Genomic DNA, 18,675 nt, shown 5'->3' with positions numbered 1-18,675 from the left:
ATACACCTCAGCAGTGTTACTGATGCTAAAAATTTGTGTTGTGTTGGAAAATAAGCAAAGAATTATTGTCTCACTGCCTTCCTTTCTTTTACATTCTATAATGAAGTCTATGGTGCAGATCATGACCTATTTTCTATTTAAATGAGCTCCTTTGGTATATTTTTTTTAAACTTTCTGAGTTATTTTGTTTTACGATATTGCATTTATTTTTGTTTTTCATGTGTTGGCTTCTGTACTTTAGGGATCAGTAAAGCACATCTTAAATTAACACTAGTGCATTAAAGGCTTCATGTTTTCCTATAACTGCACAGATCATTTACATGATATCTTTATAATTTATACATACATCATGCTCAAAAGTCACCTTACAGTATGTACTCACCTTTGACCAGGCCCTGAATGACAGCAGACACTTTAACGCAACTCTGGATGATGGTGATCTCTATAAGGAAGGGAAACAAAACCTTCAATAAACAAGAAAATCGCTGAAGCAGAAAATGAGTTTGGAACCTGAGGCGTTTAACTGCATTTTATTTGAGTGACTCAAATGCTCTGAAATCAATTTAGTGAAATCTGAGAGGTGCACGACTTGATTTGAAAGAATGGACCAAGTTCACCGAATTTCACTGACAATAATTTGTGCGTATCTGCATTGAAATCCTGCAGGCTGAGACTCCTTACTGTTGTCACTGTGTGAGGTACAGAATAGCGATCCATCAGGTGAGACGGTGATGTGAGTGATGGCGCCACCAAGGCGGGGCAGGAAGTCCCGCTCGCTCTCTTGGTTGTACCTCCACTGGATGAGCACAGACTCCACACCTCCACTCAGCAGGTTGGTCCCTGACAATACAAAATAAATACATAACTAAAACCGTAACACACAGAGGAGTGATTTCTGTTTGTTTCCTTGTTCCTTGGAAGAATATATACATGTGGAACTTGCTGTGTTAGTAAGTTGGTTTACACTTTCTGTAAAAAAAACTAGCAAAAATGGATGATTTCAAGAAAATTACAATATTTTTACTTTTAGAAAGTCCTTTTTTTAGAGTTTAGTTGATGTGTTTTCCTTTTCTTATTGTGCTTTTGATAATTTGATTGAAAATAAATAAATAAATCTAAATATCACCCCTACTGTTTTGATCCAAGTTACTAAAAAAATAAAGGAGCACAAAAGAAAGTTAAGCAAACAACTTTAAAATTATTCTACTGACTCTCACAACTTCTGCAAATTTTATACCCACAAAAAGGTATAATATAAGATATTTTGATGCCATTTTAATTGTTATTTCAATTTCAGACTACTAAGGACTTCCTAATGATCGTGGGAACCAGGTAATAACTATAATACAGCTATGAATACCTTCTGGAGTGAAGCAGAGCGAGCTGACGGCGCTGTGGTGCCAGTGCAGAGTGGAGTACGTGTACTCCTTGTTGTGGTTAAAGTTTCTCCTAAAAGGATGAGCAGGAATGTCAGTTTTACAACGCAAAACCAGCGACCAGCAGAAGTTTAAGATCTGGATCATCGATAATCTGCGTTTGTTTCTGTCGAGGTCCCTCACCACAGGCGGATCTTCCCGTCTTCGTGTCCCGTGGCGATGCAGTCATCTTTCGGGTGACAGGCGACGCATGTGAATGTGTTCCAGCCGCCCTTTTTGTTGTCTTCTTTCAGGAAAAACCTAAAAACCAGCACCAGGACAGATGTTTGGTGTTACTGAACATCAGCCAACACAACATGGCCTTTGTCATGTGTGACAGCAGCACTGCTTCTCTCCATGACAAAAATAAATAAATAAAACTAACACGATAACCTTTTAAAATTAACATCTAGCCCAGCAGCTGTAAAAGTTTAAATAATATACAATCTCTGACACTTGAAGTACTTTCGCCTGATTGGCTCTACCTCTCAAACAGAACACAACTGATATGACCACATAAGAGACGTTTTTCTCCTGTGTGAAACTGAGCATTCAGAGCGGCCTGAAGCCTTAAACAAAACTCTAAAATAATCATTCAGCGTTGGAACAGGAGAAATAAATAATAGGAGCCTGAATTTTAAAAATCTAAGTCACCTCCAGTGACCATCTTCACTCTCACCTGAACGACTTCTGCTTCTTGAAGAAATAGACCTCCAGCTGCAAGTCGTTCACTGAAGCAATAAATTCTCCCTGTGAAGATTAAAGCAGGCGATAAGCATCAGACACATTTGGATTTAAAACACTTCAGTCTGAAGTAACGTCTGAACTGTTGTCTGCTAAACACAGTGAAGTACAATGATAAAGAGTTTTGGACTTATAACACCCTGAAGTGTGCACAAGCTCCACATTTCTGCTTCCTCAGGCAGACTTCTTTGGCACATTCATGTCACCAAAGTCTGGTCCTTTAATAATTTGTATTTTCTCTGACAACATTGACTAGTGGACAATCCCTGGCTCTTATTTTGAAAGTTGCAGCGCTGCTAGCCTGTTACCTCAACCTCCACTCCTCACTGCCTTGTTCTTTCCCTGCCAGCCTCAGTACCACCCAGCACCTTTCCCCCAAAAAAATCCTGCAGTCAGACCGACTCCAACATCATTCTACACTTTGGGATGCAGCTTACAACAGTTGTCCTTGTTTTTATAGTTCTGTGATTAGCTGTAGAGTCACTCCAATCAGAGCCTGTAGCAGAGGAAGAACTGGTTCATGTGGTGCTGGGCTAGCAAAGAACACAGGCTGCAGTCCAAGACGAAGGAGCTGAAAGCTAATGGAGGACGAGGGACTCACTGGGAACAGCTGATCATTGATTCACTAAAATAATCTGCAGTGAAGAAGCATTAGCTTTCTCTCATATACTCCCCTCTAAAATACCGTTTCCTCGAGAAACTTCAGTTGTCAAACTAAAGTTCCTGACAGATTAAGTCGAAGTAGTCAGTTCTTGGTATCAGCTGTGGCGGCATGTACGTACCCCTCTGCCAAAGGCGATGGCTGCTGGGTTGGGGTTGACGCCACTGAGTACGGCAGAAAGTTCTTGAGCCTCCACCATTTGATCTCCACTCTGTGGCAGATGGACCGCAACCAGCTGGAAACGCTCTGCAAACACAAATCAGCCTTTTTCACACATTCCCATTCAGTGACCTCTAAAAAACCTTCTTCTTCCCACATATTAAAGCTGGTTCGAGGACGACCTGGTGACTCCAACACATTAAAACTATTCCAAAACAAGCAATAACATTCAACATGAAGAGGTATGACACATACAGGCATCTGCCTGGCTAGTTTTTTCTTAATATTTGACTTCTTGCCCTGAGAAGCATCACTCTGCTATTTTCCCCCTTGGGTCACCCTGCAGTAGCCTGCGATTAAATAAATATCACACTTTATTAATAAACCTTGTTTGGGGACTCTTCCTTTACCCCTCAGACGGTGGTGTAACAGATTCACACTGAGTTCTAGAAACTTTACTTCACAAATGGAGTCTGAATGGCGCTCTGATGTCACACTTACCCGCTCTTTTGTCACTCGGCATGGATGCAACAATAAAGATGACGTTTTCATGTTTGGCAGAGGCGTAGAAGGAGTAGATTGGGTATCCAATGACACAAGTCTAGAAGAGACCGCACAGCTGTCATGCATCTTGGAAACATGGGCTCTTAAACTGGACCCACAAACCTCATCATAAACACCTCTACTCCTTTTTCTGCTGAATTTCCATGTTTTGTAGCTAATTTAAGGTGAAACAATTCATTTTATATGAGAGTTCATTTACAAAAAAATATATATAATTAATTAAATTATTCACCCACAAGGACATCGAGAGGAAATGTTTCAGAACTAATGCAAAAAACTTCTGTTAGCTCAAGAAAATTCAGTTATGCAGTCAAAGCAAAGAAGATAGAACACATTTCCTTTATTATCATGAACAGGATCTGCATCATCTGCATGTTCGCAGACTGATCACAGGTGCCCTGCTCACTCTAACTGTTTGAGGGCTGCCTAATAATAAATAAACCTTCACTTTTATAAACAGAGAAAAACTAGGAAAGTGTGTGTTGCAGCTGGAGTTTGATGATCCACAGTGACAGAAAAGACTGGAGAGAAACAACAAGACTCAACGTCCAACCTTAATAAGAATCCCGTCTGTGAAGTCCCAGAGTCTGAGAGTGCCATCTAGTGATGAAGAGTAAACCTGCAGCACAACACAAGCACAGTGTGAGACATAACAATGAACTGTATTTATATAGAAATATACATATATATATAAAAAAAACCCAAAAAAACCCCAAAAACAATAATAATAAAAAGAAAAATACAGAGAATAAAAACAATTAAAAAATAAGTGAGGGAAAAAAATAGGGTCCTGCTAAAAAGGAGGTTTAACAAACTCAAAGTCTTAAAAGCCAACTTTTTGGACCCAGAAACGTTGATCAGCATTAGCTCAGTAAACCCAGAGTTATCCCTGAGGGGTGTGGTGGAACAGGCCATTTCCATCATGGATTTGCAAGAGACACATCTGTATGTTATCGTGTCAACATGGACCAAAATCTCTGAGGCATGTTTCCAGCAGCTTTTTGAATCTGTGCCTTGAAGTAAGGTAGCTCTGAAGACAAAAGGTGGTCCAAAGGTGTACCTAATAAAGCAGCAGTGAGTGTATGAGGAGCAGGAGGGAAGGAGTCAGGTACCAGGAATGGTTCCCAGGCTCCATTTCCATGGTAACTAGTGGTGCAACGGATCACCGTTGATCCGTAATCCGGACCGATCCCACGCCACGGTTCGGCACACACGTGATCCGAAGATTCGAAAAAGAAGAAAAAAAAGTATGTGCATGGTACGCGTGGTCAGTCTGTCAAGCCATAGTTATGGCCAGTGCTAGCAGTCCAGGAGGAGCAGAGGAGTTTGCGCCATTTGCTGCCCAATCCGTCCGGGCTAAAGCTATTACAAAAGCTATTGGAGTGTTTAGCTGCAGACGTGAGGCCGTATTCTGTTGTGTAAAACAAGGGTGTTTAAACTATGATGAACGTGCTTGAGCCATGCTATGGTATCCCGTTGCGCGTCCACTTCAGTGATAAGATCGTTCCAAGCATGTATGAGCAGGAAAAGTCTAAAGTTATGCCTGAACTGTCCCAGGCATCTTCTGTTGCCCTAATGGGTGGACCTCCAGGGCAACAGAAAGCGTTGTGACCGCTCATTATATTACCACGGAGTGGTAGATACAAAGCCCTGCACTGCCCTATATTGCACCTTAATTTGTTTTTATATAACTGCGAGGAATGAGTCTTGAGTTGAATGTTTTTTAATAGGCTAAAAATACCTAAATAAGTAAATGGCGAGTTAAATTTGTCTTTTTTTGCTGAGCCGAAAATTGATCCCATCCGTGACTTAAAACCGTGATCCGATCCGAACCGTTAGATTTTGGATCCGTTGCACCACTAATCGTAACTGACTCAGAGTTTAAGTTAGGGCTCTTTCAGGAACAGAGAATCAAGAGTTTACTTACTTTGCTTTCTGGCCTGAACCAACAGAGTGAGTAATGAGGATAATGAGTAAGTAAATAAATAAAAAAATAAAAAGAGATCTGATTCTTGTTTGATCAGAGCTGGGGGATTGAACTAAACTTAATAAATAATAAATAATTACACGTAAAGAAAAAGTGGCTTCAGCAGCTATTCTGCTGTTTCCTGTATTTTCTAACATTAAATGAATATCAGCGAGTTTCTGGATAAAGACGTCTTGAAAAAAGTCGTTTTTCTAGGTGGAGAGGTGACTGTACCTGTAAGTGGTTTGAGGGTCTGAGCAGCACACCTGTCACCAGCCCGGTGTGACCCCGCAGCTCGTGGATACACTCCTCTGTGGAGGTGCTGAACACCTTCACAGCCTCTCCGGAGGCGCACAGAAGGAACCTGCAGCGATACAAATATGAGGAAACAAACATCAAACAAACATGTAAGGACCGGGACACAGCTCAGTCTTGGTCTGTGGCTCAGTCAAAGTCACGGAGCTGAGACGAGCTGCTGATACTATGCTGTAAACAGCAGCAGGAATATCCAGCAGCTTCTCAAGCTAATGCTAACAGCCTCAGCTCTGAGGCTAACACAAACGACACAAACCGCGCGAGACCTTTCCACTAAATATGAAACATCAGCAGGTTAAAACACTCGCTCACCTGGAGTCGTGGGTTATCACAGGATCCCTGAAGTTTATTTTACTGCCGCCGCAGTGAACCACGCGGATATCCCCGTGTTCAACCATGTTTTTACCGGAGTGAACTCTCACCTCTGAGCGCTGCTCCTCACTCGGTCAGCACCACTCCGTTTAACACGCGCCCCCTGCTGGATAGGAGGGCTGCAGTAAGAAATACACGGTACACTTTTATGACTTCAAATTAATAAATAATAAATAATGTTTTAATTGTATTTAAAAGTTCCCCACCCTCTGACATTTTGTTACATATGCAGAAAGTCTCATACCACAAAATGTTTATTTAATGGTAAGAGTTTTTATTTGCTCTTTATTGTATTTACATTGATATTTTTATTCAGCAAGAATTTTATTAAACTTTTCTATTTAAATGTGCCACTTCTTTTGTATAGTTCTGTCCTAATCAGTCATTCTACGTTTCATAAGCTTTTTTGTTATAAGGTAAGATTAGATGTACTTTATTTATCAGGGAAGAATTTGGAAAATTAAAAACAGAATCAGAAGACTTTATTTATCCCCAAGGGGCAATTAACAAACAACAAGGCACCATAACGATGAAGATAAGGACAATAAGAACAGGCAATAAGAGTGAAATAATAAATACACAGAATATACAGTTTTAAAATTACACAGTTTTAAAATTAAAGTGACTGAAAGGTGAATAAATAACTGTAAGTGACTAAAAGTGAATAAAGTGAATAAATGGTATGTAAGCCAATAATGTAGAGAGTGACAAAATAAATGTCTTATTAAGGTAAAGACAGAAAATAAAATAAGTGTTAATTGATTTTTTTTTAAAAAATGAATGTACTAAGATTTTGCCCCTGACAAATATACCCCAGTACATAATATGGAAAAATTAACAGGAACAACTGCTAACTGTATCTTTAGCAAAGTACACATATTTTAATTTGTGATTTAAATTAGCAATATATTTAAAGATATACATTCTGTGGTTTATGTACTGTATTTAGTTAACAGTCTCAGCTATTAATATAACAGGTGTTAATCGATTGTGTTACTCTTAGTTTGTTAGTTTAGCTACTAACCAAGGTATTTAAAAAGTTGCCTTTGCAGCAGAATCAAAATCAAAACACATTTCAACACTTTATGGCTCATTAATTGTGTTTTGAACTGTTTGATTTTATTTTATTTTTTTAAAAGGTTTGTAAATTATTTTATTATTGGTATAATAATCTTAAATGTCAAATGTTGCCTAAGAATATAGATAAAGTTAGCTACAGTATATGGTTCACCCATTGCGTTTAGCTAACCATTTTAACTGTCAGTTAAAAGTGTTAGACAGCTTAACCACTTGGTATAACTTTAACAAAACCTATCAACATTTCTAGTAATTTAATTTAATTTGATACTTTGTCATAATGCCAATTTAATTGCTAGCTTCAAAAGCAACATAATGGTTTAATGTTAGCAAACTGTTAGCAAGCAGTTTATCAGCTAGTCATAAATAATTTATGACCTTAATTTAATGTAGCTAGTGTAATTCAACAATTGCCTATAGATGCTTGTTTCCACAATTAAAAAAAACCCAATTAATTCATATTTTCTGCTATCTGTTAACTTGTAATTCTAAGATACATAACTCAAAACTGGTGCAAACAAACTTCCATAAATTACTATATAAAAGTTTGTTTACAGTCACTGATTTCATCAGTTTATGGTTTATCCATTATGTTTGGTTGGTCATTTAGACTGTTTATCATAAATTTGTGATCTAGCTGAAAGTAATTTTTGATCATTAATTACCTATCTAAATTTTATGTAATCAGCTGAGATAAATATGATGCATTCATTTCAGCTACTTCTCTAACTTAGTCTGTTTCTTGATATAACCTTACAGTATCATTTTTCTAGTTGCACCTGTTACCTGTCTAAAGGTTTAGGATCATTCTGAGTGTGTGATTGGCAGGAGGAGGAGGGGCCTTCTGAGTACCTGAGAACAGCCACTGAGGGGAAATGAGGTCGCTTCCTGATCTGAGAGGCACATATAAAAAACGAAAGTCAGCGCAAGGGAAACAAGTGCACATGGTAGATGAAAGCTGACGGGAAGGCAGCGCGGAAACATCTCAGGTAACAAACACGAGGAGAAGCGACATTAAACGATCAAATAATTACATACAATAAATAATCCGTAATTTTAGATAATATTTAACATGTTATTCATGTTTTTAGAGCACTCTTTGGTGATAACGGGTGTGTGCATCGCGTGGTGTCCGAAGGCACAGCATCATGAGCCAGTGGAAGCAGATTCAACAGCTGGAGATCAGACTCCTGGAGCAGGTGGATTACCTGTATGACGATAACTTCCCCATGGACATCAGGCAGGGGCTGGCCAGCTGGATCGAGTCTCAGGACTGGTGAGTCTTCATCTATGTGCAAAGAAGTGTGGGGGAAAAAAAGTCTGTATTACAAAAAAAGGCAGCTGTCTTCATAGGCTGAAAGACCACATGGTATGGAGGACTGAAGCTGCCAAAATTAACATTAACTAAATACACAAATTAATGACTTAGTACATAAATAATTATGCAATTAGGTACACAACATGTAATATTAATGTTTTTCTTTTTTATCAAAGTATTGTGAGCTATTTATTTACTATTTACCAAATATGTCTGTCTTTTCATTCTTCTTTCTTTGTAATGATTGTAATATAGCAGTTTATATAAGTGAGTTTTTATTTGTGCTTTAACTTAAGTTATAGTTTGCTTCCAAAGGGTGGGGATGGTTTAGTTTTAGTATCAGTTTTATTTTTTGTAATGTAAGTACAAAATAAACCCATGACTCAGTCACATGGAGTTATCATCTTCAGTTAATAAAATGCATATTTTTATTTTATTTCAGTTAACTCAAATATTTATTTTATTCATTTTATTTTAGTTTTAGTCGACTATAATAACTTTGTACATAAGACTAAAGATAACCAAATAATAAGTATATGAAAATATATTTAGGATATGAGTCTGGCGTTAATATGCTGGCAAACAAGGAAAAGAATCACCTCCATAAACACTCACAATGTCAGCCGTTTATATTTGTTTAATAAAGCATAAATGTCTAAATAAATATTCTTTAAGAAAAATACTTGAGGAAAAATGGAGCAAGGCAAAATGATGAAAAAATAATAATTTAGAAATGAGTAACTTGAAATTAAAATGGATGAATAAATAATTCAAGGAAATAATCCTATGTAATAGTTCTGAAGCAAAATAAGACAGAAATATTGTCTATCAAATATTTTAAGTGTATAGTTATCTATATTTTTAATGGGTCTAGGCTTCTTAAATTTAAATCCAGAAAAGCAGGAGGTTTTGATCCAGACGTCTTCTGAAGCTCAGTGAAAGTTTGTGCAAACATAAACGATCACCTGTGCATCAAAAACATGTTGACAAAGCTGAGTTCAAATCGCTGAGTTTATACTTTTGTTCAGTTGAAGCTGATTGATCAAAACCATGACTTCTTGGTTTTACAGCCCACAACTTCACGTCATAGACCTCATTTCCTACAGGAAGCTCTTTTCAGTGAAAAACCCGCTGTAGCTGCACCTTCTTCCTTATCAACGAGAACAGTGATCATTTATCACCCACAGAGTGTTTGCTTTTAGCTAAAAGGAGAGTAAATGGATGCTTTTAGTTTTCGGTTTCAGCAGGATTTAGGAATGATTGTGGTCTGAGTTAAAGTACATTTTTCAACGGTGCTGGGCAGATCTGAGAGAACCTGCCTGAAGGCTCTTCCATTCCTTCACTAAATAACATGTACATAAGGCTACAAACCTTTGAGTTTTATTCCACAAGAAATAAAATTTAAAAAGTCCAAGAAATGTATTGAAGACATAATTTTTCATAGTTTTCTTATTTTTTTTTCTTATACAAAGAAAAGGTACATGTTTCTTGTTGTTTTCAAAACTTAAAAGACCTTTTTCTCCTCAAAGATTATTGGTTAAGTTCAGTCTAGAAATGCATATATCAGAAATAAATAGGTTATGTAATGGTAGCTACATTTATTTTTTAAATACAGTCTATGATTTTTAACTTGGGAGTAGAAGGATCCTGTTATGTCGCCATTCATCCCCTTGCGAACGGCGCTGTACGCCTAAGTGATGTCACACCTGCTGTAGCAAGCCACCATGTTGGTGTCGTGTCAGCCGGTCCTGCAGTTGTCGATTTCTTTAAAATGGTCCATTGTGCTTCTGCTGGGTTGAAGAGACAATACCAGTGCGAATGTGGAAGTTTTGTCTCAATTGCGACATCTATTGCTCACGAGAATACTGCAGGGGGAATTCGCACCCTAAGTACTGGAATGAAGGGTACAGAGCTGTGGCGGCATCATTATCGGCATGAGAAGAGAGAAAAACCAAGAAGACAAACTTACTCTTGAAGTCTGGCTTCAGTGATCATTCAAGGAACTGCAGTTTTTGGTTTTTTGGGGGCATGACATGTTCTCCCCGTGTCTGTGAGGGTTCTGTCTGGGTACTCTGACTTCCTCCCACACCACAGTCCGAAGACATACAGTTAGTGGGGTTAAGTTAACAGGTGATTCTAGATTTCCCATAGGTGTAAATGGCTGTCTGTCTCTCTGTGTTAGCCCTATGACAGACTGGCACCTGTCCATGGTGGTTGCAGGTGAGCGCAGCCTATCCATTGTCTTCCAACCCTTTATTGGAAGAAAATGGATGGATGGACAAAAGTACCACTATTTTTTTGACTCTTGAGCAAGGAACTATTCAATTCAGTTTTATTTATATAGTAACAAATCACAACAGCAGTTCCCAGATGGCACTTTATATTGTAAGGTAAAGACCCTACAATAATGCAGAGTAAACACCAACAACTTGCTCACCTCTGTGAGCAAGCGCTTTGGCAACAGTGGGAAGGAAAAACTCTCTTTTAAGAGGAGGAAAACTCTGGCAAAACCAGGCACAGGGAGGGGCAGCCATCTGCAACTGGTCTGACTGCAGTCTAAGAGCGAAGGGCTCTCATGGAGTGATACGGTACTCTAAAGTCATTAAGATAAGATGGGGCCTGATTATTCAAGACCTTGTATGTAGCAGTAGATTTTTAGATTTGATTCTTGATTTAACAATCTATTAGCTGTTTGATAGCTACTCTTTCAAGAATTTTAGAGATAAAAGGAAGGTAGGAGATTGGCCTATAATTAGCTAAGACAGTGATATGTGGAAAAGATGGCTTTTTAAGTAACGGTTTAACTACTGCCAGCTTGAAGGCCTGTGGTAGGTGGTAAAGCAACTTCTTTGTTCTTCACAGGTTTTGTTGCTCTGAATCTCCTGAATGTGTCACTCTGTCTACTTTTAGGGACACCGCGGTGAACGACGAGTCGATGGCTGGCGTGCTCTTCACTAACCTGCTGACCCAGCTGGAGAGGGTGCGCTCGCAGGAGCAGAACTTTCTGCAACGACACAACATGAAAATAATCCAGCAGCAGCTGCAAGTGAGTCCACCTCTCCCCCAGACATCTAATTTCTCAGCACTTCAGATCTGCCTTTGTAACACAAACATTTGTTAGACTTCCTGTTTTCTAGGACAGGCTAGAAGCTACATGCTTGTTTTTTCACATGATGCACTTACTGAGTGCTCCACAGATGACAAAAACAACTGTCACCCTAATGTGCCCCATACTGGAAAGCAGCCTTGACAGACAGATGTAGTGTAAATAGAGGAAGTGTGTATGCTCTACTCACACAGTTTTATTGACACATATTACAGAAGAAACAGGTGAGATTTTTACTACGACGTGATCATGTGGAAAGATAAAAGCTCAACACGTGCTTTTAAAGCATCACATACATGTTTACACAGCAGTGAATGAGACGGTGATGGCAGAAAGATGACAAAGCTCTGGGTTTCAAATCGCATATGGAGGAAAAGCTGGTTAGTTAGGTGCTGGTATATGGAAGATTGCAAATGACAAAAATACAAAAAGTTAACATAAATAAAAAATCTTAATAATACATGCTGATATTCAATTAATAGTGATTTATCTAGTTAACATTATTTATGGTGGCTGCCAAAAATAAAAATTTGAGTTTCTTATTTAATATTAATATTACTGTTATCCATAGTGGATTAAAACTGCCAAAAATATAAATGAACATTAATTTAAAACTACTGAAAAATAACTACTTTGAATGAAACAGTTAAGAGCTGACTGAAGTGCAGACTTTTAGCTTTAATTCAAGGGGTTTAACAATTTCTGTATTAACTGTGTAGGAGATACAGCTATTTTTATACACACGTTATATTTTTAGAGTCTCAAAAGTAATTGGACAGTTGACTGATGACTTAATGGCCAGGTGAGGTCTGTGGTAAGGCAGGCCGGATTCTGGAGTCCTGAAAGAAGATAAAGTCTTACAAGAGTGAAGGGAAGATAAAAGTTTGGAGAAGGAGAGAAATCTGATCTGAAGCGTATAAAATCTGTTAAACATGGTGGAGGTAGTGTGGGCCTGGGCATTTATGGCTGCAGGAACGGGTCACTTATGTTTACTGATGATGTCACTTCTGATATAAGCAGCAGAATGGACTGTGACGTGTACAGAGCTATACTCTCTGCACAACTGATCAGACCTAAAGAATACAAGCTGCTAGCAGAGAGCCCCACAGCATCTAAAATCAGACTCATGTTTGTGTCGTGCTGATTAAAGCAAATCTGATGATCCTGATCAGTCTGATAGTTTTACATAAATCACATGATTCAGCACAGGCTGTGGAGCTTTAGGATGTTTTTGAGGAAGTATATGCATGTTAATCATTTCTCATGATTACATTTGAAGAAAAGGCTTTTTTTTGTTCGGTTTTTTTTTGTGGAAGCCACAACTGTGAGCATGGATTCAACTGCATGCAAATCTGTAGAAGAAGTTTCTAGCTGAACTTTGCAGACTTAAAAGTATTCAGGAGTTGTGGGAATTTTGCAAAGTTCGTAATTAGCTGCAGTTTATTTATGGCAGTCCAGATTAAGCAGCTTTAATTCTCATTTAAGTTGATATTTGTGGTGTTTCTACATGTGTTTCCTTTGTACAGCTCAGAAAAGAGGTCATGTTGGATTCTTTGCTCAGTACTTGTAGGTTATAGTGCTGCTCTGCCCGTGGCTTCTTGTTATTGTTGTGCACTTTTATCCACACACCTCAAACAAACTGAACAGAGAGAAAACGTTCAGCCGTGAACTCCCTGAACTGTTGTCATTAAAGCGTCCTCAATTTGGAGAAGTAGCCTCATGGTGTGTACATGTGCCTGAGGTGAAAGGGAAGTAAAATAATTGCCGTGCTCACGAGTTGGGAATTGCTGTAAATGTGCAGCTTTCTGTTTGTGTGCTGCCTGAAAGCTGCAGCTCCTGTTTTTGCTGCTACTGTTTTAATCAATTGAAGTCAGTAAAGAGCTTTTGCACATTGAATTCCTTTCTTTCATTGTTGTCTATAAACGCTTTAAGTTATTCTCTCTGTCGATGAACCCTTTGAGGATGTCTATTCTGCCAGAGAAGCTCCTCAGGAAGTTCGGTTGTGGTCGTCACTCGCTTTTATTCTGGAAGAAAGACAGATACCTCTTGCAGAATGAACCCTCGAGGCTCATACCGCTGCTTCCTGTGAATATGTATATGTGTTATGTGTCAACACTTCTTAGAGGAAGTAGCTACTCCTGTGCGATAGTCGAGGGTGTTTGTGGCTTGCTGTTGTTGTTGTTATGTGTTCATGTAACAGAGGAGAGATTTTAGCTCATGTTTGAATCTCTCTTCCATTCATGTTCACGCAGGGTCTTTCTTCGAGGGGAAATCCCTCGCAGTGGTAGGCGCACATTTTTAATCTGACCTTCGCTGCTTGCTGAGGGAAAATGTCAGGAGTGTTGGGTTTGACTGTAAAGTACCCATAACAGCAGGAGAAGTATTTATAGTGAATTTTTGCTGAATAATGTAGGTCAGCTTGGTGAACGGTACAAACTCTGAAAGGATACCAGTGCATCACTGCCGCTGTCATAAGACTGAGCGTGTAGGTGTGTGTGTGCGTTTGTGCGTCTTCAGTCTGTCGTTTTAGTGATGAAATATTAGTCACACCTGAAGGCGAGACAAAAACTTTCCCTCTTCCTCCAGAAGAAGTTTTTTGTACTTTTCTTAGTGAGCATTTGAATGTATGTAGAGGCCGATATGCAGCTTCGGAAAGTTTGTGGCTTCTGCCGCATATATTAGCCATATATAGTCTAAAAATAAAGAGATTTAAAGATACAGGCATCTGGCAGGAATGTATGGAGGCGCCAAACTGCCAAAATCAAAATTAAGTTGATTTTTAAAAAAATGAATGAATATACCATTAAAGGCATTATTAGAATACCGAATTCACAAAAAAGAATATGTCATTAAAGGCACAGAAACAAAATATATAATCCCACTTATCAATATTTAGCAAATACAAAAAAAAAACCCCCAAAAAACATCAAAAGGCCATTAACGACTTTAAAACCAATAAATGTGGGTATTTATTTATACAATATATGTTTCTATTGATTCTACTGTTTTACTTACTTTAAATTTCTTATTTTAATGATTAATGTCATTGCATAACTCTGTGATTTGCCTCATAAAAAGCAAAATCGTTGCATACATCGTTGAAGAAAAGGAGAAAATGCTAATGAGTGAATGAACGTAGATGGATAGATTGAATGGAGAAATAAATAAATGTGGCACTCAAAGATATGGAATGCAATTTAAAACAAAAATAATAATTTGAGCCCTGAAGTCTATCCCTACTTAAGAAATCTAAGGTTTCTAGTGGACAATAATCCTCAGTTAGGGTTATTTGCTAAAGGTTAACAAGGTTTGTCTTAATGTTGCTTCTTTTATTTTATTTTTTAACCTCATGGTGCAAGTTGCATCATTACAATTTTGATTATGCAACTTTTACATGTTTATAAATGAGGCTCACACGCTCGAATCTGTTCTCTAATATTTAACTAAATGTTGTGGTTAAATTCTTTGCCCTTAAAGAGTCGAACCTGGATGAGCTCCAAATATCTGACTTTATTTACTCAGCTGCTGTTCACGGAGAATGCTCGTTTTGTGTCCAGTTAAACTTCATTCCTTTGTTATTGAACTAAAGGGCTTCCGCTCTGTCAGGGATTTCCTTTTCATCTCTTCTTCACAGATAAACAGACACTGTGGGAGTATTGATCATGCTGTGGTTGGTTTTATAGCCTACTTACACAAATGATCACATCATTAGGAAATCATTGGTTCGAAGGTTTTTTCTCAGGGGGTTTTATAACTGAAATTTTCTCTGTTTGCGTCACTGTAGCTGAAATACGCCACCAATCCTGCTGTAATGGCCAGAGTCATCTCCACCTGTCTCAGGGAAGAGCGCCGTATTCTCTCCAGTGCCTGCATGCAAGAACAGGTTTGTCACATTGTCTGCCTCAGTGAAGGGAAAGTCCCTTTATTACAGTCTCTGCTGGTAAATCTGGGCCACTACCAGGAAGACTACACTGTAAAACATATTTCACACCCCCACCCTCCCAACCAGCCAGTTCACTTTATTCCCAACAATCAGTGTTTGGCTTTTTACAGTAATCACTAAAGTGTTTCTATTCCCGTGAACAGGATAACTGTGTTTGTTTTCTTAAGCTGGGTTGTTCCATAGAGACTGCTGCTTCACTTAGCTCACTGTTTGGGTTTAATGCACCATAACTTTATTGTTATTGGAGCCAATAAAGAGTAATAAACTCACCTTGGACTACCTGCCCAGCACTACACAGCACACAGACATCATTAACACCTTTTCTTTCTAATGTCCGTGCAAAAAACGTTGTAAAGACCAAAAACTAAAGCAGTCATAAAGAAGTTTACTATATCGCCTTAAAACGTTCCAGTGATGCTTTGCAGCTTCTGCTCACATCAGATGGCACAACACATCTGTTATTGCAGGTTTAAACTCAGTCTGGTTTCAGGTTTCAGAGGAAGAAAGAGGTCTTCTATATGCAGATACTCATAGCTAGAGTTTAAACATTTAGAGATTCTCTGTGCACAGAGGCTGTTTGTTCCCAAAATATTACCCACGCAATGTTAAAATTTAATGTGCCAGAAAAATATTCAACACGTCCCAGTACACGATATGTCCAATAAATCGACTGTATACAAAAGATGCATGTAGCCACTGTGCTACATGTCCACATATTAACTAAATTTTCAGCTAAGTTGAGAAAGCTTGATTACCATGCTGCATCCATGAACTGTACACAGACACAGCTACGTGCTAATACTATAATACTATGGTGAATATTCACTCACCCCAAAGCTGTGGACAGCCTCTACCTCAAAATAAACTGTGGTATTTCGGTATTTCTCAGATAATTGGTTAAAAAATGCCTCAAAGACATAAACATGATGAAGATCCAGTCTTTAACTAAGTCTTCAGTTTGCAGAGACCAAAACCAGTGAGTAACATGTTTTTTATTCATGCACTGGCACCCTGAATTTTCCCAAAGTTAATAATGTTTTCTTGTCTAAAGATGGCAAAAAGGCAACTTTAAAAAACATTCATTACACACTGTATTGAACATGAACCCCACATGACCCTGAATCACAAAGCCACAACATTTGCAACATTCTCTGTATCTACTGTACAATATAAAGCGCCTTGAGGCGACTTTTGTTGTGATTTGGCGCTATATAAATAAAATTGAATTGAACATTTCAACAGCTCTTATGATGCTGTGGGAGCAGCACCAACAGACATATGAGAGAGTCATGTCATTAATGTTGATATGGTTAAATCAGAAGTAAATAAAGATTACAGATTACAGTCTGTTCAGAAATGCAAAGTTGTAAATGTTTGGTTTTGGTTTTTTGTTTTGTTTTTTTTACAGGGTCCTCTGGAGAAGTCTTTGCAGAACTCTGTGGCGTTTGAGAGGCAGAAGAACATGGACAACAGAGTTGGGATCATCAGGGGCAGCGTGCAGGTAACTCAAACACCTTCAATACAAGATGGAGAAAACACAAAGCTGAATTTTATTGATGAATTTTACACAAACAAATGTCTGTTTCCAGTTGATGGACCAGGCTGTGAAATACATCGAGGACATGCAGGATGACTTTGATTTCCGCTACAAGACCCTGCAGTCTCGAGGTGAGCCATTTTACAAGTTGTAAAAATAAAAAGTCATTTACTATTTTAGAATTCTTATTTCATACTACTGTTTTTGTGGTTGTGTCAGAATCAACTGATAGAAACTCTGACGTGATGAAACAGGAAGTAACAAGACTACAGGAAATGCTAAACCGGCTTGACTTTAAAAGGAAGGTACGCAAATGCAAAGCTCTGAAACGTGACAAAAATATATGCAGGTGTACAAATAAAAAAAATCATTCACAGTGTGGTGATCAGCCATAAACACTGTATTTCATGCCTTTGTTAGGAGATTTTATCAAAGATGGACGTTGTGGTCAAAGAGATTGACGACCTGATGACCTCTCAGCTCAACCCCGAGCTGCAGGACTGGAAACGAAGGCAGCAGATTGCTGCCATCGGGGGTCCTCTGCTCACCGGGCTGGAGCAGCTGCAGAGCTGGTAATGACCTCCAACAAAAAGTCATAAATCCTTACTGCTAATGCTAATTAAGTACTTTGTATGGAAACCCAAAAATGCCAAAATAATATTAATAAATTATGTAAACAGGACATATGGTTGTATATCTGTTGTATTTGTAATAGTTAAGTACCATTTGTATATCTGAAATAAATTCATTATACAAAAAAATAAATGTATACATTATTTCTAATAAATATTTATTTATAGATTGAATATTAATTTCCCAGTACATATGACACCCTGTGATATATACTGTAAAATCTATGCTATATGTCACCCAACTTGGCACGAATATTACTTGGTTAACTATATAGCTAACTCGTTAGTATAATTACTATGGAAGCTTGTTTCTGTGACTGAAAAACACTTTGTTTTTGTTTGTTTTTTTATTTCTTTTAATTGCCAGCCATTTTTCTTTTTCAGTGGCAGAAACGATCTTCTATAATTGTCAGTTGTCAGTTAAGTAGTTTACTATCGAGCAAAATAATTGAGTATATTGTAACTAACTGGCAGAGGTAACAGATTTTAAGGTGGCACTATGCTGTTAAATAAAGATCAGATAAATTCTCTGCCCTCATCCTATTCTTCGCTTCTCTCAGGTTCACCCTGACTGCCCAGAGCCTTTTCCAGATCAAGCGTCAGCTGGACAAACTGGGGGAGCTGGTGGTGAAGGTGACCTATGAGAGCGACCCAATACCCCTGCAAAAGCCTCAGATGGAAGAGAGAGTGAAATATCTCATCTACCATCTCATCAAGAGGTACCAACACAGCTCAGCAGAAGACCTTTTATTCCTTTAGCATTTGTGAAAGAAATCTGTGTTGCATGTGGGGCTACCTAGATGTTGAAGAACCCCAACTTATGCACACCTGGGCCCTATTTCAGGAAGCCGGTTTAGTGCAAACTC

General features: G+C 38.3%; 2 protein-coding genes across 4 annotated transcripts in view; one reads left to right on the top strand and one right to left on the bottom strand.

Annotated features, from left to right (window-relative positions):
* Window positions 1–6,297, bottom strand: part of wdr75 (WD repeat domain 75) — a 16,246-nt gene extending 9,949 nt beyond the window's left edge. For both annotated transcript variants that reach the window (XM_005736821.1, XM_005736822.1), the window contains exons 1-10: window positions 6,137–6,297; window positions 5,744–5,873; window positions 4,097–4,162; window positions 3,481–3,580; window positions 2,942–3,066; window positions 2,095–2,165; window positions 1,560–1,676; window positions 1,361–1,449; window positions 682–840; window positions 383–442 (exon numbers count right to left, since the gene is read on the bottom strand). In XM_005736821.1, coding sequence (XP_005736878.1) covers window positions 383–442; window positions 682–840; window positions 1,361–1,449; window positions 1,560–1,676; window positions 2,095–2,165; window positions 2,942–3,066; window positions 3,481–3,580; window positions 4,097–4,162; window positions 5,744–5,873; window positions 6,137–6,222 — 1,003 coding nt within the window. In that variant the 5' untranslated portion in view covers window positions 6,223–6,297. The remainder of the gene's footprint in view (window positions 1–382; window positions 443–681; window positions 841–1,360; window positions 1,450–1,559; window positions 1,677–2,094; window positions 2,166–2,941; window positions 3,067–3,480; window positions 3,581–4,096; window positions 4,163–5,743; window positions 5,874–6,136) is intronic.
* A 1,897-nt stretch (window positions 6,298–8,194) lies between these two features.
* Window positions 8,195–18,675, top strand: part of LOC102198624 (signal transducer and activator of transcription 4) — a 21,731-nt gene continuing 11,250 nt past the window's right edge. For both annotated transcript variants that reach the window (XM_013911784.1, XM_005736820.1), the window contains exons 1-9: window positions 8,195–8,262; window positions 8,365–8,549; window positions 11,502–11,637; window positions 15,482–15,580; window positions 17,049–17,141; window positions 17,230–17,308; window positions 17,397–17,482; window positions 17,598–17,749; window positions 18,370–18,528. In XM_013911784.1, coding sequence (XP_013767238.1) covers window positions 8,422–8,549; window positions 11,502–11,637; window positions 15,482–15,580; window positions 17,049–17,141; window positions 17,230–17,308; window positions 17,397–17,482; window positions 17,598–17,749; window positions 18,370–18,528 — 932 coding nt within the window. In that variant the 5' untranslated portion in view covers window positions 8,195–8,262; window positions 8,365–8,421. The remainder of the gene's footprint in view (window positions 8,263–8,364; window positions 8,550–11,501; window positions 11,638–15,481; window positions 15,581–17,048; window positions 17,142–17,229; window positions 17,309–17,396; window positions 17,483–17,597; window positions 17,750–18,369; window positions 18,529–18,675) is intronic.

This window comes from Pundamilia nyererei, unplaced genomic scaffold (genome assembly GCF_000239375.1).
Source record: "Pundamilia nyererei isolate P.nyererei 1_Seehausen unplaced genomic scaffold, PunNye1.0 scaffold00071, whole genome shotgun sequence".
Classification (NCBI taxonomy): domain Eukaryota; kingdom Metazoa; phylum Chordata; class Actinopteri; order Cichliformes; family Cichlidae; genus Pundamilia; species Pundamilia nyererei.
Note: the sequence above shows the minus strand (reverse complement) of the source record. Positions and strands in the feature narration are given on the sequence as shown.